This window comes from Rhinolophus hipposideros, assembly GCF_964194185.1.
Source record: "Rhinolophus hipposideros genome assembly, chromosome: 9".
Classification (NCBI taxonomy): domain Eukaryota; kingdom Metazoa; phylum Chordata; class Mammalia; order Chiroptera; family Rhinolophidae; genus Rhinolophus; species Rhinolophus hipposideros.
In genome coordinates this window covers 66,086,432-66,109,111 of record NC_138055.1, presented here as the reverse complement: position 1 = coordinate 66,109,111, position 22,680 = coordinate 66,086,432, and the positions used below count along the sequence as shown (strand labels likewise).

Below are 22,680 nucleotides of genomic sequence, written 5' to 3'. Positions count from 1 at the left end.
TTTTTGGATGGTGGAGCCTCTTTAGAACTCTTTAGGGGGGAAAATGGCTCTTTCTTCCTTGATCCCAGGGCAGAGTCCAGATGAAAATAACAGACCTAAACGGGCCCAACCTCCTTCACGTCACCTCCGACTTCTCATTCAAAGGGGTACTTGGGGCGGCAGGTGGAGTTATAATTATAGATTAGAAAAAAGCCACCTCAGCAGCTGCTGCTTCTGTTTGTTCCCGGCTATAACTGTCATCAGTGGGCAAATTGGCATAAACAGGCCTCCACAAGTGGAAAATCATTTAACTTCTGTACTTGTCTGGGTCCTCTCAGTGGCCAGACCACAGAAAGAAAATCTGTGCACGAGTGAAGGGTGAAAGCGAAGAGTTCAACAACGCCTGTTCCGTGGGGAGCCTGAAGATTTTCTTCCCTGACGGAGACTCCACACCAAATAACTAGGTTAGTGCTCAAAGAGTATACCTCTGCATTTTAATTCTGACCTCTACTCTGATCTTAAGTTCTTCTGACAGAATTTAAATAGAGGGCGGAACTGTTACATGACAGAAAGTTATTTCAAGACTGTTCGTTAAAACTGCTATGAGAACAAATTATGAAATAGGCTTAATTTATTAAGTTCCTCTCCCAATTTTGGCTGTCCTCACATTAGACAAATACACAAGGTAAAGATAGAAAAATGAAACCAGCTTTGTGGCATGAGTCCCATCCTTTCGTAATGCCACTTACTTATGCCAAAAGGCCCTGTTTTATTTTTTTTTTAGTATTAAAATCAGTAATGTTGAAGGCTAACGTTTGTGATTATAGAAAAATACTGTGACTGTTGTTCCAGAGTTTTATTTCCTTAGGGAAACTAGGCAAATTACAGTTGGATTGTTTTCCCAGCTCTGAATAAAGGCAGTATATTTTTGTTGTTTATAGCTAAATGTGTCCTGTAGATAGACTACTTTAGGTAAGAAATTGGCTATAGGACTTCTTTCTTGTGTCGAGTACAATTCTATCTAAAAAGCTCCATAATTTCCCTCTAAGTAGCTCTGTAAAATTCTCCTCATAGATTCTTTTGAAAAAGCCAAAAGGTTTCAAAGAAATATCATTTTTATCTGTGTATGCTCCATGTTTGTCAGAGATTAGTTGAGCAGGATTTTCAAACAAAGATTAGGTTTCTTTGGGCCATCTTCTAAAAACCTGAATGATTAATGTCTTGGTGAAAAGCAATGGAATTCCAAAGAACTCACTGAAAACTGGGCTTTGAGGCCCAGTTTTCATCCTACCCTCATCCATGGAACAGATCCAAGTGGAAAGAGTCCTAAATAATGGCCTCATTTCTTGTTGTTGTTGTTGTTGTTGTTATTGTTGTTGGGTTCTAAACAGAGAATGAACCATCCCTAAGCATTTTATGCTATACTTTTCAATGGGAAAATGCATCTTCCTTAGTATCATGGTGGCCCAACATTTTGTCCACCTTTTGGAGTGCATAGAGGGCTAACTATGCACTCAGCTCCATGAGGGAGATACCACATCCAACTAAACCACCAAAAATAACCCATCAATTAAATTCTCACAGGAACTTGCTTCTTTCCAACAATATCTCCTGATGTCTAAGAAGAGAGACATAACTTCCCCGTAGGAAGTTTAAGGGTGAAATAAATACCTCTTTATGTACTTGAGCAAATAAAGCCCAAAGAATAAGTTTGGCCACTGCTTTTGGAAATGTCAATTAATATAGCATATCAATACCTTAAATCTTCCTATGGATTAAGAAAATATATGATAGGCAACACTATAACATATCTTACATATATCTCTTATTTAGTCATTCAAATATTTATGGAGTAATGGCTATGTAATCTAAAAATAATAATACTTAGAAATTGAGGCAGGCTTACAATTTCTAACATTACTCTTTCCAGAGGTGCCTTTCCTCCTTTTTTCTACTAAACCGTTTAGCACCGAGGTGGTGGTGGTCCCCAAATTCCACATCATACAAACTGAGACAGGCAAAAAAGGGGGAGATGGCTGAGCAGTTGCTGGCTGGGGTTTCCTTTGAGATACAAATTTATGCTCTGTCTTAAACATTGCTTCTTACGTGTGTTTTGTCTCCTTGCTCTTCTAGAAAAAAAACTATCCACGATGACTGTCACTTACTCCAGTAAAGTAGCCAATGCGACTTTTTTTGGATTTCATAGGTTACTCCTCAAGTGGAGAGGCAGCATCTACAAACTACTGTACAGGGAATTTATTGTTTTTGCTGTTTTTTACACAGCAATAAGTTTGGTGTACAGGTACTTTCCTTTGCATGTTTCCTTCAGTGGCCATCAAAGATCACGTGAGAATACAGTCTCAAAAATCTGAGCCCTGTGATTGCCGCTGACTTTTGCGTTATGTAACCTTCTCCTTTGCATGATCCTCTCTGTACCTTCTCCCAGAACAGGGTATTTTACTCCACACCTAACCATTTTTAGGATGTTAATTAGACTCTAACCATCATGTTCAGGTGGTTCTCCTTCCAGCTCCACATTCATTGATCACAATGAGGTGTTAGTCATGTATCAAGAATGTTGCTATAGGCATAACGTGGAAGATTTATGCTTAGATTCTCGCTGTGTGATCATTTTGAATGGAAAGCCCACAGATGAATAATCATTTGTGCCTCTCTCAGTTATGTTAATTCACAGTTTAAATTTGTGATTTGACAGCTTGCAGCAACTACCTATGTAATTAACATGTTTGTGAATGGTGTCTATCAGGCATATAAACCCTGATACAAGAACTTTCTTTCCTTTTCCCTGGATTGACAAGATCTTATCCAGGATGGGCCTGCCAACCTCACCTATACCCCAACTAAAGAAAAAGCCTGAAAATTAATTTATTTTTTTTATATCTTCTGAGTTTGAGGCATGTTATATTCAAAAAAGGAGATGTCTATTCTTTATAACATCACAACCTATGCCTGTCAGATTGACAGAAAATTTGAGTAATGTTTTGTCCAAGAAACATTTTTATGACTAAAACTTATAGTCTTAATAAAATTTTATCAATATTATAAAAGTGAAGCTTTATAAATGTTTTTAAATTAAAATTGATTGCATACATGTCTTCTCTGGGGGAAGTTAAAACTTAAAGATAAGCTAAAAAGGTTTTTGAGGCTGTATTTCCACCTTTTCTATGTACATCATGTGTTATTTTTCTTCTGCATACAAATGAACAAATTCGTATATCATTGCTCTCACCTACATTCTTCCTTGCGGCAACAGGACCCCAGTTGAAGAAGAGGGATATTAATTTGGCTGGTTGATAATTATCAAAAGCAGAATAGGAAGAGTTGTTTTGCTACACATCAAAACTACTGTTCCAGGGGCGGCCGCATGGCTCAGTTGGTTAGAGCGTGAGCTCTGCACAACACGGTTGCCAGTTCGATTCCCACATGGGCCGTGAGCTGCGCCCTCCACAACTAGACTGAAGGACAAAGATTTGGATCTGATGGGCCCTGGAGAAATACACTGTTCCCCAATATTGCCCAATAAAATAAAATAAAACAAAACCAAAAAAAACTACTGTTCCAAACAAATGTATATATTGATATGTATTTTGGCATAATATCTTTAAAGGGAAAGTTTTCTTTAAAATCTCTAATAATTATTAAGATATGTCTTATAAATATATTATTTTGGCTATGTGTCATCCTTCAGAATATGAAACGGTGGAAGACATGTGATGTTTCAGGATAATTGTTTCATTAGTTTATTTTTACTAATGTGAATTTATTGCTGCTACTGCTGCTTAGAATAGAATAGCCCTTAGAACAGTTGCACTGTAGCCAGAAATGCTCCATGGGGCTTTAACTTTTGTTCAAATATCTTATTTATACCCCACAAAATTATATGCATATATTTTTTCCTAAAGACTAAAGAGTGCTTACATTTATAATAATAACCATTAGTTCCAGTCATTCTTCATTTTTTATGTTCAACTGTAAAATTTGTTCAAATAGATCCGTATTTCTTGATCAAAGGTATACCAAGAACTATAGGCTGAATTTGTCAAGAAAGTCAAATATACATGCAGAAAAATATAGAACAGTTTCATTCCCATGTCTACTAACGACCCTAAGTTTTTAAATCCTACTATAAGCAAATAATTATACTTAGCAAAAATCATAAGACAGCACCAGAATTAATTGATTATATCTCTTCCTACTTTTGTATGGATTTGACAAAATAATATGTGTAGTACTTTCTAGTTAGTAAAATTTCTATGTGTCTATTAGCTAAATATTTTTCCTTTGGCCAATTATTAATAATAACAATCATTTTATTATTAAGTACACCATATGTTATGTTGTTTTCTATGTAATATAGTCTTTAATCCTCATAACATCCCTGATACATAGGTATTATTATCCCCATTTACAAATGAAAGAACTGAGGCTTAGAGAGATTTAAAAATATGCTCAAAGTCCAAATCTGTAAGTGGCAGATCTGGGATTCAAATCTGGCTTTGTCTGATCCTGTGGTCTGTGCTATCCACAATTAAATCTTCTTTGACCATTTCTATTTGAGTATCAGAAACCATTCTGGCTATAACTTGTCATTAGCATGACCTTGATAGGCCCATGCAACCAGTAGACGCCTCTCTTGTCAGCTTTTCCTGATTTCAGAATGTCTGATACCTCCTCAAAGCTGAGGCAGGAACTCCATCCCACCCTGCACCCCGTACCCCACTTCCTTGTCAGCACCAGCTCCCAGGTCTTCCTCTGCAGTCTGATTGGTGGCTCACTGTTACCTCATTATTCCTCTGCTTCCTTTCCCAACGTTCTACTGACCCAAATAGACCTTTGAAACATGTTAACATGGATCTTTTTAAGGGAGACCTTTCTCCTTTGGAACAGCTACACTCATTCATGGATGCAAATTCATCTCTTTTGCTTCTCTTTCCAGATTTTGATCATTATTATTATTAACCTATCTTGAGACATTTCTTTGGACTCAGAATCCCCTCCCGACAACAGAAATATCAATAATAGGTCCATTAAATGAATTTATGTTTAACAATACCATGAAATGGATTTGGGTCAGATCTATAATATAAATTTGGATATTTATACCAAATATAATAATAAAGAGATTCACTTCTAATTATTAAATCTGTGTTATTTTATATTTTAAGTAATTGCAGGCTTTAAAATAAAGTTATAATATCCCTTGTAATACAAGAAATCAACAATGTGCTGAGTAGATATTCAAGAGAAAGTAAGATCAAGATGTCCAATTCAGGGCCATTATTTAATGATAACTGTAATCTATTTAATCAGGATACTTTTTTTGAGTACACCTGACAAATCATTGAAAAACAGACTCTTTTATGAGGTATCATGCTGCAAATCCAATGCACTGATCATATAAAGTTTAAAAATATAAAGTATTTAAAAACAAAATGGTTAATAAATTTCACTGTCTCATGACCAACAATATTTATGTACTAAAAATGTTAGTACTTGAACTATTCAGCCATTAAAAAGCTTTTGAGATACATCCGCTTAGATAGAAAAGAAAAAGTGATTACTCCTTAAAAAAAAAAAATTAAGATTATTTGTGCTTAGTTGTTTGCACTGAATGTCACTTGCAAAGCAGGTGCAGAAGTATAATATCATAAAGGGCTGTGCATTTTATTTTTGCTCCAGATTGTTACTTACAGGAGCCCAAAAACGTTACTTTGAAAAATTATCAATTTACTGTGACAGATATGCTGAACAAATTCCAGTAACCTTTGTGCTTGGTAAGTATAGGTCTCACGCAGAATGCAGCCACACAGCTGTCTCCATTAGGATGACACCGATGAGTCTGCATGGGCGTGTTTCCAAGCTGAGAGGCATGCCTGAGAAGCCACCGCTTGCAATAACCAGAATCAACCATACGGTTCGCCTTCTAGGCTGCTTTTGCTAAATTAATGCCAAACAAGTTTGAGGTAATAGTCTGCTATTGGACCATGACGCTTTCTCTTCACTAACTCTCCATGTTTGCTGTCAATATTTGAGTTCTAATACCCACTTACGGGGTGCTACGGCATTGCCAGGCACAAACTACATTTTTTTTTCTGGAGGGCAAAATCATAAGGTATGGATAACAACATATTTTTACACCCCAACCCCTAAAAAGGCTAAAATTCTGCTAAAAGCATCAGTGTCGACAACGTGTCTGCTGTTAAAAAATAAATAAATAAATAAATAAGGTGCTTTATAGTTTCCTGTTATTCTGCAGGGTTTTACGTCACTCTGGTCGTGAACCGATGGTGGAACCAGTTTGTGAACCTGCCTTGGCCAGACAGGCTGATGTTTCTCATCTCCAGCAGCGTGCACGGCAGGGACGAGCATGGGCGCCTGCTCCGCAGGACCCTGATGCGCTACGTCAATCTCACGTCCCTGCTCATCTTCCGCTCCGTGAGCACCGCTGTGTACAAACGCTTTCCGACGATGGACCACGTGGTGGAAGCAGGTATTGTGCGTGGCTTTTCCTTCCATGGGCTCTTTTCAATTAGATGGGAACCTTCAGAATTCCTTGGAAAATTCCTTTTATTTATCCATTCATTCAAGAAACATTTATGGATTACCTACTATGTGTCAGAAACAGTCTTAGCAGGCAAAAACAAATAAGATATGGATCCTACCCTCAAGAAGTTAACTTAGGGGGCAGAGGAGGGGAAGCAGATAGACAGTCAACCTCAAATTTGCAGTCACATGGCCGTTAGGTAAATATTACAATAATTACCATATTTACTAAACCCATCTGTAGTATTACCTTACTTTCTCTAGCACTTTACCGTTTATAAAACGGTAAAGTATTCCATTTGGACCTCAATAAATATTTCATAAATATTTCATTTGGACCTCAAGAAAACATGAGAAAGGGAGGAAACAGATTCAGAGAGGCCATGACCTGCCCTGGATCACACAGCACACAACTACACCTCAGGCTCAGAATTCCTTAGTTAATACTCTCCCCCAAAATATAAGTAGATTCTGCTGGGAACCAGCAATGGGGGTTTTCATCTAGGCCAGGGGTGTCCAAACTTTTTTCAATGTTTTTCACCAAGGGCCATATGCGGTAAAATACACAAACAGCCGGGCCACTCACTCGAGGTGAAGTAGTATTGCCTCACCTGGTTTATTTAAGTAAACTAAATATATTTTTGGAGTTTGCTGCTAGCCAATTAACAATGGATCATGGGCCGCAGTTGGCCCACGGGCCGCAGTTTGGACACCCCTGATCTAGGCAGACGCTGAGAGAGCAGTAAAAGGCTGCTAGAGTGTGGGTCTGTTGTCTCTCCTACTCCTCAAAGTAGATGCAGCTATTCTGCTAGGCTCCCGGACCTGCTGTGCTGAGTACAAATCATGTTGGAAGGATGGTTCTCTTCGGAGTGTTAATATTTAGCAAAGAAGCTGTTAAACCAGCCCTCAGTGGGATGAGGATTAAATGAGATAATTCTTGGCATGTGCTGACTAAATGTTGGTTGTTTGCTGGGTTAATAGATCAAATCGTGTTGGAATGTATTAATGAACGTACAGAAGATATAAGAATCATTAAATGATTCTGACTTTATATTGAGTATGGTCTCATATTAAGTTGCTGTATCTATTCTCCTTCTCTGAAATATCCCTGAAAATAGCTGGGTTTTTTAATTAAGAATAATATTTTTGTTTGTCTTTGGAGAGTTGTTTTGTTTTGTTTTGCTTTGCTTTGGTTTTGCCTTTTTATGGGCAATATAGATATTGACTGAGAAAACAGTATGAGTTCGCATCCTTACGCCACCGACTTACTAGCTACATGACCTTATGTGAGTTACTTAACCTTTCTATGCTTCAGTTTCCTCGTTCATAAAATGAGTTTATAGTAATTTATAATACTACCTATTTCATATACCTCATCGGTTTGTTGTGAGGATTAAATAAGTTAACATTTGCAAAGTGTTTAGAGTGATACCTGGCACACGGTAAATGTTATATGAGTTCTTGCTATTAATAATGAAATCATCTAGTACAACAACATAACATAGCCCTTTGGTCACTTTAGAAGACTCATTTGATATGACATACCAGGTGTTCTTGACCTAAATGACCAGGAGGCTGGGAAAGTCAAGGTGGCAATAAAGAAGGAGGGGTTTAGAGGATGTTGTTAGGGGTACAGATGGGAGAAAATAACGGCTACAGTGAGTTGTTAAGGATTCAGGTGGACATTACCAATGGCCTGGCAAATGCACAGGTATGTGTATTATGATGTAAAACCAGTAGGAACTTTAAAAAATCAATTGCCATGCCTCCTCCAAATTTGAAAGTTGAATACTGCTTTAGAATAACCAAGTGGAAAATGCTATTTGATAACTTAATATTCTTACCCTAAGGTCTATAGGATCAAATGCAATAAGAATCACCACTTCTGAAAAAAGATCTAAAAATAAATGAGAAAGTTTTGACCCATTCAAAATTGATGAGTAAAAGCTGAAGTTTACTAGGATGAATAAAAGTGATATTTCTCTAGTCCTGACACATTCTTGGAATGAAGAGAGTGCATTCTGACAGGAACCAGACGCCAGGCCCAATTCTCAAAGCAAATCTCAGCCTTTTCGCGTCACCTTCATATTAAAAGCAAATCAGGAGGAAGCCAGGTTGGCTAGTGATGGAGACGCCTTTGGGACCTCTGGATCAGACCTGAGTTGTGCGCAGGTCCGAAAGGCAAAAAGAAGGGGTAAGGTGAATAGGAGAATGACATGATTTCATTTCTTTTAGGTGTGATTTTCATAATACCAAAGCTCACTCCTTGTCAAATTTGTACAAATGCCTGTCATATACTTGTGCCCACCCTTTTTCTCTTTCCAAGGCATTTAGCACAATATTGGAATACTTTTCTCGCAACCACCAAAACCCCCAACCATTCTAAAGGAACCTGGAAATCAGTCATTCATTCTTTGAAGTGCACTTAAACGAGGGTGTCTCAAGGTGTGATCTGAAGACCCACAGGCTCTTTACATCTTGAATAACTTGAGTTGTTTATTTAGGATGCATGATCCTAGGCCCCACCTCAGATCTACTGAAGCAGAGCCATGGGATGTAAGGCCTAGGGAACCTGCATTTACCCTGTTTCCCCAAAAATAAGACCTAGCCAGACCAGCAGTTCTAATGCGCCTTTCAGAGCAAAAATTAATATAAGACCCGGTCTTATTTTACTGTAATATAAGACCCGGTCTTATATAATGTAATATAATGTAGTATAAAACTGGGTCTTATATTAATTTTTGCTCCAAAAAACGCATTAGAGCTGATGGTCTGGCTAGGTCTTATTTTGGGGGAAACAGGGTAAATATGCTTCTATGCTGCTTCTTTATACACTGAAGTTTCAAAAGTACTGAGTCTTTTCTGAGCTGTTTATTTTTTAAACTCTTTTTCTCACCCCTGGGGTAAAAGGCTTTGGCAACCACCAAATAATTCATTGCTATTAATAAAGTAGCAACGACTAAGAAAGAGAGTGAATTCAAGGTTTTGGCCATGCTGGAGTTTCCAGCATTATGGATAGGCTTCCAGGCAGCAGTCTGGTCAGAGACCACTGTCTAGAGCAGGGGTGTCCAAACTTTTTTCAAACATTTTTCACCAAGGGCCATATGCGGTAAAAATACACAAACAGCTGGGCCACTTACTCGAGGTAAAGTAGGTATTGCCTCACCTGATTTATTTAAGTAAACTAAATATATTTTTGGAATTTGCTGCGGGCTAATAAAAAATGGATCATGGGTCGCTGTTGGCCCGCGGGCTGCAGTTTGGACACCCCTGGTCTAGAGGATTGAAATTAGACTTGATTGAATATAACAAGTATCATTCTGACTATGATTGTTTTGTTGGTTTGTGTAGAGCAGCTGAAGAAGGGAGAGAACTAGGGGAGACAGTAGGGGTCTAAAGCTTTTGCAAGCGCCCTCTGGGGTGATCACTGATTATCACAACAAAAAGGTCCCTATTGCTCTCCTTCTTTCTTAAGTGTTTTCTAGAAACAGCAGGAAAAAGGGTAGTGGAACAGCTTGTGAGCTCAGGAGGATAAGGTTTGTGTGTTAAGTGGTGGAGCAACGGTTCCAAGCCATGGTCCTGGGAGCTGGGGGAGACGCTTCAGAGGTGGCGTCCTCCCTGGCTGCCCCACGGCAGTCATGTGGGTGGACCCGTCTGTCCATGGGCAGCACTGACTCACCAACTTCCTACTCCTTTCCTCAGCAGACAGTGCTGACTCAGGCTGCACGCAGAGTCAGTTTCCAAGCTCTCCCAACTGGGCTCATGCTTCCACCACTCTCTGACTCTCCGTTGTCTGTGCCAACGTTTCTGGGAAGAACAGGAAGTTCAGGGACTGCAGAAAATGTTTGGCCGATCCCCTGAGCCCAAAGCCAGGGTACCTGCCCCATCGGAGGGCAGAGAGGGCAGGAAGTAAAACACGGGGGCCCCAAGGGTGGGAGCAAAGTCAGGACGCTTGTCAGGTGACTTCCCTACATAATCACCTATCTGGAAAAGTACATGTTCTCCAACTTCCGTGTGCATTAGATATTGTTAAAAATCAATATTGCTAAAAAAAAAAATCCCAAAATACAGCCCCAGAGATTCTGATTGAGTAGGTCAGGGGTGAGATACAGAAATGAGGGTCTTTAACAAGCTTCTGGAGACTTTGGATCACACTCTGAGAACCAAGGAGCTTTAAGGTATTCGGGGTTTTCCTCCAACCTCTTCTTCTTGCTTCAGAGAGGGCCCCTGCCACAAAGATTCGGGCTGGCCAAGACAAAATGAGTGGGAAGGCAGAGAATGAAGGCCAGCATTGCCTTCTGCAGCATCTGGCAACCACTGGACTGGAGCCGGATGAACGACGTCTCTCACCTGCTAATCCCTGAACTTTCTTTGCGTTTGATAGTCTTGTTATATTATTCTGGAAAATTAAAAAGACCAAAATGTATACTGCTGGGGAAATGCATATGCTTCTTAAAAATAAGTTTTTTATTTCTGTTCACATGAAAACAGAAATATAACGATTGAATGCTAAATAATGTCTATTTGTGCTGAAAATTCCGTGAACTGGTCTGTTATCAGTCACTTACCAGAGCAGTGGCAATATAGACTCTGTCATTTTGCCTATTGACTATAAACCTACCCCGGAAAAATCTAATAATTCTAATCACCTGTTCTGGAACATGTCACTCATCCAAGTCAGGTCAGGTGCACAATTCCAGATCTTTGCTGATTCATGTGATGGCCTTAATTAGGTGCTTACGTTATGGTCTGACACTGAATCAAAATATTTTATCTTGTGTTTCACAGTGATCAGGAGAAGAAAATATTTCTCTTCAAAATGACTCACCAGAGTATAAAGGCAAATAACGGGAAATTATATACACTCCCGTAAAAACATTACTAAAGCTGTTGCTAAATCTGTCATGCATTTTCTCATTCCACAAAGAATTATTGAGTATATACTATATGCCAGGTATTGTCCTGAGTGCTGGAGCACAGCTGTAAGCCAAGAACGGATATGGTCCCTATCCTCAAGATTCAGTAAAAATGATTGCAAATCTTTTCTTCCATGAATCATTTTCGGAGATAAACATAACTATGTTTACAGCTAAATTTTCTATCTCTATATTGCATTTGTATTTCTCTAAAATAATTTCCTTCTGTGCTTTGTAGCCCATAAGAGTGGTTAGAAGACAGTAAAATTTGAGGAAAGGACACCTTTAGTTTTCTTAAAGCTCTGGAATCTTTACCTGAAGTTCTTTGAGCTTTTTCTATAACTAGAGAAAGCTTCGTGAGAGCCCATAGGAATTTTTGTCAACGCTTATAGTTAATAGCATTAATACAACTAAGCAATCTCCCAATTGTCAAGTGGCTATAAAGATGAAAATTCTAACTTTAGATGCACTGGCTGGAAGGCTAGCCCCATTTGAGTTTCTGGCGTAGTTAGATCATTTAATCTGTGATCTGCTCTCACTAAGTAAAACCAAACGGATTTTGTATATTGACTTTCTGCCCTGTGCCTGTGGTCTCCTGTTCAAGTGTTTCCTGACGCATGCCATGGTTCTGGAGCTCTTTGGTCTCTCTGAAACCTCCATTGCTCTGTGTTACAGGAGAGATGGTCAAGGGGACAGCAATATTCCCAGCTGTGCCAGTGTTTCCTCTGTTGGCTGAACTTTTACAGGCTGAGTCAGTTACCCTATAGTCTCACATGATGAGCCCAGAACAGACAGAATGTCATCTTGTGAGTGAAACTTGACTCACCTTTGTGCACTTAAATTACTTAGAAGAGGCAGTGCACAGTAGAACCAGCCTTCCTTGAATTAAGGCCATGCCTGGGCAGTCTCAGCTGGTCAATGTTTGATGGCTCCTCACACTTCTGTTCTAGGAATCAAATCAAGGCTATCCACTCAATGTTGCTCAAAGTATCACCATAGACCACATTTATTGAATTATCAAGGGTACTTATTTCAATTGCAGGTTCCCAGGCAACCTATGGAATCGGAATCTCTGCAGCTTACATCCTAGGAATCCACAGTTTTCAACAAGCTGCCCAGAAGCACTGCAGCATGTTTGACCCGGGCAAAAACGCTAAAATGGCCAGCTTACTGTGTGATTCTATGCACTCGGGTCGTTGTTACCAAACTCTGTTGCAAGTGGCAATCAATAGGGATATTTAAAAAATACTGATGTCTGGCCCTCTTCCCCAGGCTCTCTTCCCTAGGATTTGATAGGAATAGGATGCATCAGTGGTTTTTAAAGCCCCCAGACCATTCTAATATGGAGTAAAGTTTAGGAACCACTGCACTAGGGCACATCTATTAACTCCTCCAACTTTCCCTGCTAACTGCCTCAGATCTATTCACCAAGGCCAAATGAAATTATTGGCCACCTGGGCAAGTGAGGCATTAAGAGCACCAATTTTGTGTATGATAGTTCTTGTGTGTCACGTGTAGAAGGCAGTGAACTACCAAATGTAATACTAACGTAGGGACGAGGCATATATGGCTGACTAGAGATGTTTTGCTCACATCAGGTAGAGCCGTTTCTTTGTCTCTGTTTAGCATTGCTACCCCAGAAACTGATTTTACTCAACCATCTCCTACTTCAAGCTTTTCAAACTATGGGTTGTAACTTATTACTGGGTTCTTAAATCATTTTAATGGCGTGCAACCAGCATTTTCAAGGGATGGGATGGGATGGGATGGGATGGGATGGGATGGGATGGGATGGGATGGGATGGGATGGGATGGGATGGGATAGAACAGAAAATATCAGCAAGCACATCATATAAAAGAGCCAATAATTGTTTTGTGAACCATACATATCTTCCTGTGGTTCACAGTAAGAAACATCTGACATACAGCTCTACACAATGTGATTCCATCTCTTTCTCAGTCTCATTTTGCCTCCCCTTGAGTTTCCCAGTTGGGATTGCTAAACCTCTACCATCGAATTTAAAGGACAGCTGTAGTTGAATCTGGTGGCTTTGTTCCATTCATTTGGAAAATATGGAGTTGAAAATGAGCCAGGCACGTTGCTATCTTCCTGAAAAAGTCATCTCTCTTGAGAAGGGCAGATGCTGAATGCACAACTTTTTCAGAAAGAACTGGCAACAAACCCATTCTGCCTTCCAGCTTTGAGATGCAGAGCTTTTAGTTCTTCTGCTAATAGAGCCTCATTTGCTCATTCTGCTTTAAGGGCAAAAGACATCAGCTTCCGCTTCAACCGAGGAAAAATAGATGAACTGTACAGCAGACAAAGTATATGATGACTGGAATGTTGCTTAAATGGACTTCATTGGTCCTTTGACTTGAGGGCAATAAAATTTTGCCTTAAAGTAGCAGATCCTACTCCACCAAACCACAATTCAAGTTGCAATACAAATATATATTAATCATATATATATATATAATGATCAAATCATATATATATAATGATTTGAAATATTTAGGAGGGTCTCTGGGATAAGTGGTAGGAAAATTGCTGAGCAGAGCTGAACCAGCCTAAATGCCAGAAGGAAAAGATATAGCCAGAGAAACTCTAGGCAGAAGCAATGGCAATAAAGTAGCAATGTCAGGGGTACGGCTAGGGCCTGCGGGAGTGTGGCATGAAGACAGACATGTGAAGGAGACAGGGTAGTGTGAGGACCAGCCAACCAAAGAGTAGCAAATCAATACCTGTGGTTAATAGAGCCTGAGAGACGAGGATAATGACCACATTCTAAAAAAGTTCATCGGTCTCTGGTAAGAACAGCCTGAAGTGCTGATGAGGGTAACGTTTCATTTCGTAACACTCTTTGAGTTGATTTGACCAAAATCTAGAGATTTCTTTTCAATTGGCCAAAACCTTAATTTCCAAAGGCAGTATTACTGTGGATAAGATGTGTGACACTGCAAGGAACAGCAAAAATTATTCTGCCTGTACATTTTTGGAGGACACATTAATATCTGGTTCATCATTCATGTTTCACAGCACCTATCAAAATACTCAGTACATTTGAGCTGAAAAGTAAAAATTACCAGCTTTCCTTTTTCTATATGTCCCCTTCCAGTCCATGGGCATGCTAAAATGGGGGGAATGGCCGGGGACGGGGTGGAGGAGGGCTCTAACTCTAGCTTTGGTGTTTGCAGTAAATAAATCCTCACTCTGTGTATTTGCTTTTGGCTGAGAAGCCAAGAGAGAACTCGCTAGCACATTTTGAGCCATACTCTTGAATAAAAAATAACTAGAAGTAAAGTTATTCTTTGGTCAAATGACAAAGATTGCAGCCAGTATCTAAATGGGGTCATTTGTGAAAATTGCACTATAAATCCCAAGAACATAATTGTTACATAATTGATATGAAATGTCTTAGAATAGGTTTTCAGGTAAAGGCTGATATGCTGCCAACAAGTCTTTAAGCATAGAGCCAAGACAGGTCAAGTGTATCTATTAACTTCTTGTAATAAGCGTTAATCATGTGCTGCAATTCTTAAAACAACAACAACAACAAACCAATTATCTGGATGATATGACATTTTGAGATGCAGTGAGAAATGAGAAGAGAATTATCAGGCTCATTTTTATTTTTGACCTCCAGAGAGAGTCCAATTCCCCAGTGATGGGCCGAACCCTTCTAAGCTAATATAAATAACCTGACTATTTTCTAAATCTAGTCTCCTGAGGGTAAATATTGGCTTGCAGTTGTTACTCTGTTTATTTCAAATACGAATAAACAGAATCTTCCTTCAGTGGGACAGTGATTTTCAAATATTGCCGTGTGTCACAGTTTCCTGCAGAGCTTGGTAAACATGCAACTGCCTGAACTCAATTCCATTAAATCATCCAGGAAGATTGAAAAGAATGCTGATGCCTGGACCTCACTCTGGACCAACTGAATCAGTGTCTGGGGATAAGGTCAAGGCATTGGTATTTTCTAAAAGTACCCACAGGAGACCCTAAGGTGCAGACCCGGTGGAGAAGTCCTGCCCGGCTAAGTGATTTAGTAGGTGATGGTGAGTCTCAATCTTCTCTGTGCACAATAGATGTCACACATAATTCTGATACCCGTGATCCATGGACCTTATTCTCAAACACACTGGCCTTGATCATATCAAAAATCTAGGGAACTCCAAAGCTCTAGGAATCAGTGACTCTCAAAATGTACATGTCTCACTTCTCCTTGGATTTCTTTTCTGTTATAGCAACACCTCTTAAATAAAACTCAGGCTGCATGGCAAGGAGGGAGGATTAGTTGAATGAAGCAGGATATCCAGATTCATAAACTAAGGTGTTTAAGGATATTAAATGTGTTACATTAGGGTGAAAGTTGATTTTTATCTGAATGTGTTATCAGAACTTCATAAACAAGTGATTGCATTTCTGAGACAAAAGTAACTTAAAATTAATATCTCATAAAAATCAGTTTTAGAGATAAACTTTAATTCAGAAAAAATCATTTATACCAAGTCATAATGAACATTTAAGAGTCCCCTTAAAGTGAAAAGTCAAAGGGGTTAGTAAAAGGATAGTCCTTGCAGCATTATTTTTACTAGCAAAAATTTTAAAACAACTTAAATGTCTATTCCAAAGAGAACTAGTTAAATAAAATATTATGTACAATTAACTAGAATGCAGCCATTAAAAAGAATAATGCTGCTCTCTATGTATTAATAAAAAAGATTTCCAAGAATAACTGAAAATAGAAGTAGATGGTAGATATGTATGTAGTATAAGACCATTTGTGTTTTTAAAAATCAGTCCTGTGTGAAATTCATGCTATTTCTCTGGAAAGATACCCAATAAACTCATTGTATTAAAGGTTAAAAACAATTGCAAAAACCACAATTACTTTTGCACCAACCTAATAATGATTTCCTTCAGAGAGGGAAACTGTGGCTGGGAAAATGTGACTCACTTTCCCATTAGTATTCCTCTGGTCCTTTTGGATTTTTGTACCATTTGAATTAACCAATCAAATTTTTTCGTAAAAATAAAAGGCCAAGTGTAAACTGTAAGCTTTTTAAGTGAATCTTTTTATGAACCAACCCCGGTACATATTAGACATCCAATAAATATTTGTTTATTAAATAAACCTGCTACATTGTTCCTCCTATTATTCAAATATCTTATTTCCTTGGTGTGCTGGTGGGCAGGGTGGATAGTTAAGGTTTCACATACTATATTATGCGTCTGCACTTATTGAGTACTAAGTACGTGCTAAGCATTATGTTAATCTCTTGATATGTGTTCCTCATCACAGGTAATTCTACAACATCCTTGTGAAGTACATATTATCATCTCTCTTTTACACATGAGAAAACTGAGGCGTAGAGAGGTCACTGCAAACTCGAGCAAACTGTGTCAGACACACACAGATATATACATACATACACACACCCAGACACACAACAGTAAAGAAACACTTTTAAAGTATATGCAAAATGTTATGAGGACTATGAAAACAATCTTCTTTGCTCTTCCAAAGGCGCTTAGTAGGGGAATCATTTATGTGTAACATACTATAATACAAGGCAAAAGAGAACCCCGTGGTGGGAGCGTTGAAGGAGAGAAATCCCAGGGAAGGGAAGGAGGGAATCACGGAAGTCTTCACAGATGAGGACCTGGTTAATTACCGTTTCCCCAAAAATAAGACCTAGCTGGACCATCAGCTCTAATGCATCTTTTGGAGCAAAAATTAATATAAGATCCGGTCTAATTTTACTATAAAACTGTGTCTTATACAATATAATAAAAGACTGGGTAATATAATATAATATAACATAACATAACATAACATAACATAACATAACATAACATCATAACATAACATAACACAGGGTCTTATTTTACTGTATGACCAGGTCTTACATAATATAATATAATACCGGGTCTTATTTTACTATAATAGAAGACTGGGTCTTATGTAATATAAGATTACTATAAGATAAGACTGGGTCTTATAAAATATAATATAAGACCGAGTTTTATATTAATTTTTGCTCCAAAAGACTCATTTGAGCTGATTGTCCTGCTAGGTCTTATTTTCGGGGATATAGGGTAGGAGTTTTGAAGGGCGTGGCAGGACGAAAAGTCATGGGATTCATGTATTCCACACTATACTAAGTGTTGTAGATACATGGTCATGTTTTATTCTTTTAATCCTAATCATTCTAAGTATCTTTCTTCCCAATTTTAGATGAGTAAATCAAAACCTAAAGAAGAAACCTTCCCCAGATGTTCTAGTTCACATTTAATGTCACCTTACTTCCTACGGACCATTTCTATGACGGAGTGTCAACATTCACTGCCTCATATATTGATATATAACTGTGTGTTCACGCACCATGCGTGTGTGTGTATTTGTATGTGTGTGCTTGTGCATACACATTTCTTATTTCTAATACAAGTATAAACTGCTTGAGAAAGGAAACTTTATATTTCTTGAATATTCCCCCATTACATGCTCACACAGCAGACACTGAAATATTTATGGCAATGTATTAGTGCTAAACTGTCTGTATAATCCAGCTATTTTCATTTTGTGTAAAGGTTTTATGACAGCAGATGAAAGAAAATTATTCGACCACCTCAAATCTCCTCATCTGAAATACTGGGTTCCATTCATCTGGTTTGGAAATCTGGCAGCCAAAGCCCGGAAGGAAGGTAGAATTAGAGACAGTGTTGATCTGCAATCATTGATGACTGTAAGTACGCTATAAATTGTCAGTAAAAGATGCTAATCAGAGACAAAGAGGGACCTGGATGCGGCCTGTCTGACCAGGGCAAATCCCCTGTGCTCAATTCGGAACCAGAAAGACTGGGCTGGTGTCAGAATCCTCACCACACCGGACATGGACAGCACACAGGTTCCAACTCAGATTGATTGGCAGTGGTTGCTTGGGAGCTCTGTTTTAAACAGAATAAGGCTTGCAATATGCTCTGTAAGAAAGCATCCCTTGATTGATTAGCAAAGTCTGCCAAGGGCTCTGAAAGATCTGGCCCACGTGGCATATTTTTTTCCTCCCTGGCTCCAGGATCCTAGAATAAGACCTGGAGTAGAAATAAACCTCCCCGGTCAGTTCCCCAAAATTGGAATAGCCCAAGGTTAAGCCAGCTTTTCAGATGCTCCAGGAAACAAAACTGTGTTTTCATTCAACGATATAACCCTGATTCATCTGAGGAACAAATTAATGTAAGAGCTGGATAGATTTGTGCCATGACAGCCTCCTGCCTGGATTAGGCTAAAAGGAGTGAGTTTAAAAATAGCTCTCCAATGAATGTGGACTCTCCTTCCCAGTCTCAGATAATAACTTAGATGCAATAGAGGGAAACAAAAATCGACGGATCCCAGTCCTTCCTGCTCCAAAGAAATATAGATTTTTCTGTCAATATAAGCATGCTTGTTTGGAAAGGGATGTTTAGGATGGATTTTTTTTTCTAAGATCTATAGTAAGCATGTTTCAAAACAAACAAACAAACAAATCTGCTCTCCACATAATTTACCAAAGTGGCCAGAAATGACTTATTTAAAATATTAACCACTGCCTTCCCATCGCCACTTTGAACTAATGTCATGCTGAAATATTGAATTCAATAGATTAGGAGATATTTCTGTAAAGTCCTGATTTATCATAACATTAAGCATATGTATATTCAAATGTACTTCTTTTTTGTACATTGTCGAATGATGTTCATGACTTGTCATTCTCAGAATTCTCCGTTTGGGGTAGCTTTCAGAACCAATGTGCTGGCCTTACAAAGTCAGCCCCATCATTCTACATAGTCATAAAAGACATGTCCATATTCCAGATCCTAGTAAATAGTTATTACCACACACATCATTTTAGTAAATTGTATTTTCTCTGTTTCTGGCTTAGGAGATGAACCGGTATCGCTCGTGGTGCAGCCTTTTATTCGGTTATGACTGGGTCGGGATCCCATTGGTTTACACCCAGGTATCAAATACCACGCGTGTGACTTTTCTTTCTACTTGCCCACTTTGGCGCTTGCTGTAGGTGACCAGCGATGGGCTCTCACTGTGGTTTCCTCTCCATTCCAGGTTGTCACTCTGGCTGTCTACACCTTCTTCTTTGCGTGCCTCATTGGACGCCAGTTTTTGGATCCCACCGAAGGCTACGCGGGGCATGACTTAGATCTTTACATTCCAATCTTTACTCTCCTCCAATTCTTCTTCTATGCAGGATGGCTCAAGGTAGCCAACAGGCTCAGTGTCATATGACCCACTCTGTAATCTCTGGCATGTGCCACACTCTGCACGCTGATCTTGCACTGAGTCTAGCAAATCATTCCCGAGTGAGTCAAAGGTAGATGTAACATTTAGTAGCTCAGAGATGTTATTACTTTTCAATCAGGGATTAAAGAGTCAGGGACGTGGTGAGTACTGTATTGCAGCGGGCTGAGGCAGCTCATTTATGCAAAAAGATTACAAGAATGCTCTTTTATGGCTATTGATTTTTTTAAGTCTTTGTGTGCTCCCATTAGGATTACAATATTGTAAGTAAAGCAATAACTGTACCTGCGTTGATATTTTATACAACAATAAGCAATGAGGTGGAATAAAAGAGTAAATAAGAAGTCTTGTATATCAGACTTTAGCATTGATGTTGTATTATTATCGTGGTTCTGCTCAACTCTCTGAATAGCTGTGATTCCCTGAAATCCCACTAGCTGTCCCACAACATTAAATGCATCCCATTTTCAAAACCAGAACTGAGACTCAGAAAAGAATTCATCGAAATCAAAACCAGAAACACCAGGACTAATGACAACATTTGGTTTGCCAGGAAATTAAAAACAGGTGAGAAGTCAGGACAACTTGTCCAATCATCAGTGTAGAATTTATTTGTTCCCACCACCACCATCATCGCCCCCCACCTCAGCCCCCCTAGATGTATGTTTAAATAAATATCAGAAGTCTGATTGTTCCATCTCTTTTGTAAACTTCTGAAAGAGAATGATACAGTATGTGATGGGGGAAAGAATCAGAAACAATGGCTACAGTAGGTTAATTGAAATCTAATTATAGTTTGAAAATGACTTTAATAAAATAGAACTGCCAAATGGTTGACCTTCCAAACAGCCACATATTGCAGTGTACCATTGAGGTTTTTCAGGTGGCGGCAGCAGTTTTCCTGCAGATGCCTTTACTTCCATTGATTTGAATCTTACCCAGGGAAAATAAATTATGTTGGCATTTCAAATTATACTCCCAAGAGTAAAGGCATATCCTTTACAAATGGCAAAAACATTTTTAACCAGATGATGGTGATTCTTAATTATTTTTACCCATTTAAGAGAGAAAAGAGCAAGAGAGACTAATACTCGTAGCTCTCATTTTCCACAAGAGAAAAAAAGTAGACTCGTTTTGTAAACAGAAAATCACCCAAATTGGTCCAAATGCTCAGTCATTCTGGTCTTTTCTTGTCTTTTCCTCTGAGCTGTGCTGAGCTTTTTCGTCTTTGCTTTGTGTCCCTGTGAGGAGTTTGGCTAGCCTCTAAAGAACAGCTAGTTCCTGCCTTCTGACATGCTCTCTAAAATATTAACATTCTTTTCCTTTATAAAATATTTTTAATGGCAAAATATGAAAAGACAATCTTAGCTTCATTATGAGATAGGTAACCCAAAGAGAAGTGTGTTTTCCCACCACAGATTGTATCTCAATTTCTAAAAAGCTGTTTCGTCTCGACCATTCTAATATTTATAACTTTTTTCAAAATGTAAAACACCTATCTTGACCTTTTAAACAGCATATTTATGTAGTTATTTGCTGGAAATGGAGTCTCCAAGAACGTAAAAAATGTTTTTGTGAGATAGTTAATTCAGAGACAGAGATATTGTTTTAGTAGTTAAATGTAGACTCTTTGACTATATGCAAGACGGATCCCATAAAAGTGAAATTCTGGATATAATAAAAGTATTTTCAGGACCTGTCTAGTGGCCCATGTAATTTAAGGAAAACTCCAGGCAAGAAAGGGTAGATAGCCCTTTGGAACTTTCAGTAAAGGACTTTATTATTATTATTATTAAAGTTTATTGGGGTGACAGCAGTTAGTAAAGTTACATAGATTTCAGGTGTACAATTCTGTAATACATCATCTATAAATCCCATTGTGTGTTCACCACCCAGAGTCAGTTCTCCTTCCATCACCATGTATTTGATCCCGTTTATCCTACTGCTATGAGGCTCACTGATTCAGGCCCTGCGTAGGGCTGTCCCTTAGAATAAGGGGGGTGATGGTGGTTCTCAAACCTGGACATGTATTGAAATCTTCTCAGAGCTTTACCCAATACTAATGCCTGGGTTCAACCTCATACCCATTCAATCAGAATTTCTGGGGAAGCAACTCAGGCAAAAATTTTTTAAAAAGCTCCCCAGGTGATTTTGAGGTTCAGCCAAGGTTGAGAACAACTGGCCTAAGTCATTAGACTTCAATCCTAAGTTGTTAGACTTCAATTCTAAAAGAATCAACTAATCAATGGTGCCTTTATTTTATACACTTGCAAGTTTTCCCCTTTGGGCCCAATAAAAAAAATCTCTCTCTCTCTCTCTCTCTCTCTCTCTCTCTCTCTCTCTCTCTCTCTCTCTCTCTCTCTCTCTCTCACACACACACACACACACACACACACATCCAGATAATAAAATCAAAGGGAATTATTTAAAAATGAGAATAACAGGTAAGTCATATTTGGCATATAAATCATTGAAAAGGTCATTCAATTCAGGAACATGGTAAAACGTCTAATATTGACCACTTATTAGAAGATATATGATAAGCTACCTAAACTTTTCCCAGTGGAAAAATTAACTTACTAAGTAACTAAATCTTTTGGGGTAAAACTAAGCAAGACAAATTCCGGCTTTATTACTTACTAGCTCTTTGACTCATTCATTTAGCAGTTATGACCAGTAATTGTGAAAGCTTCTTGTATTCTTTTCTTCACTTGTGATTTAAGTATTGCTTTGCTGTCTAACTCCCCATGCTTACATGTTGTCTCGTTACCTGGGCCTTTGTAAATTCCTTCAGAGCACAGGCTTCGTACCCCTCACAGTGCCCGGTGCAATGCCTTGCACCTCTTCTGTTCCTTCAATATTCACTGGTTTGATTTGTACATGAAAATCAATTATTTGGCTCCTAAACAGTACATGGCTTCTCC

At 38.7% G+C, this 22,680-nt stretch overlaps 1 protein-coding gene across 3 annotated transcripts in view; it reads left to right on the top strand.

Moving 5' to 3' along the window:
* The first annotated feature begins 215 nt into the window (after positions 1-215).
* BEST3 (bestrophin 3) overlaps positions 216-22,680 on the top strand; it is a 48,047-nt gene continuing 25,582 nt past the window's right edge. Inside the window, exons 1-7 of one of the 3 annotated variants that reach the window (XM_081060227.1) lie at positions 242-443; positions 2,113-2,281; positions 5,680-5,774; positions 6,257-6,490; positions 18,055-18,209; positions 19,383-19,460; positions 19,565-19,717. In XM_081060227.1, coding sequence (XP_080916353.1) covers positions 2,130-2,281; positions 5,680-5,774; positions 6,257-6,490; positions 18,055-18,209; positions 19,383-19,460; positions 19,565-19,717 — 867 coding nt within the window. In that variant the 5' untranslated portion in view covers positions 242-443; positions 2,113-2,129. Of the gene's footprint in view, positions 444-2,112; positions 2,282-5,679; positions 5,775-6,256; positions 6,491-18,054; positions 18,210-19,382; positions 19,461-19,564; positions 19,718-22,680 lie in introns of all 3 variants that reach the window. The other 2 variants (XM_081060229.1, XM_081060228.1) reach the window with 2 other exon arrangements.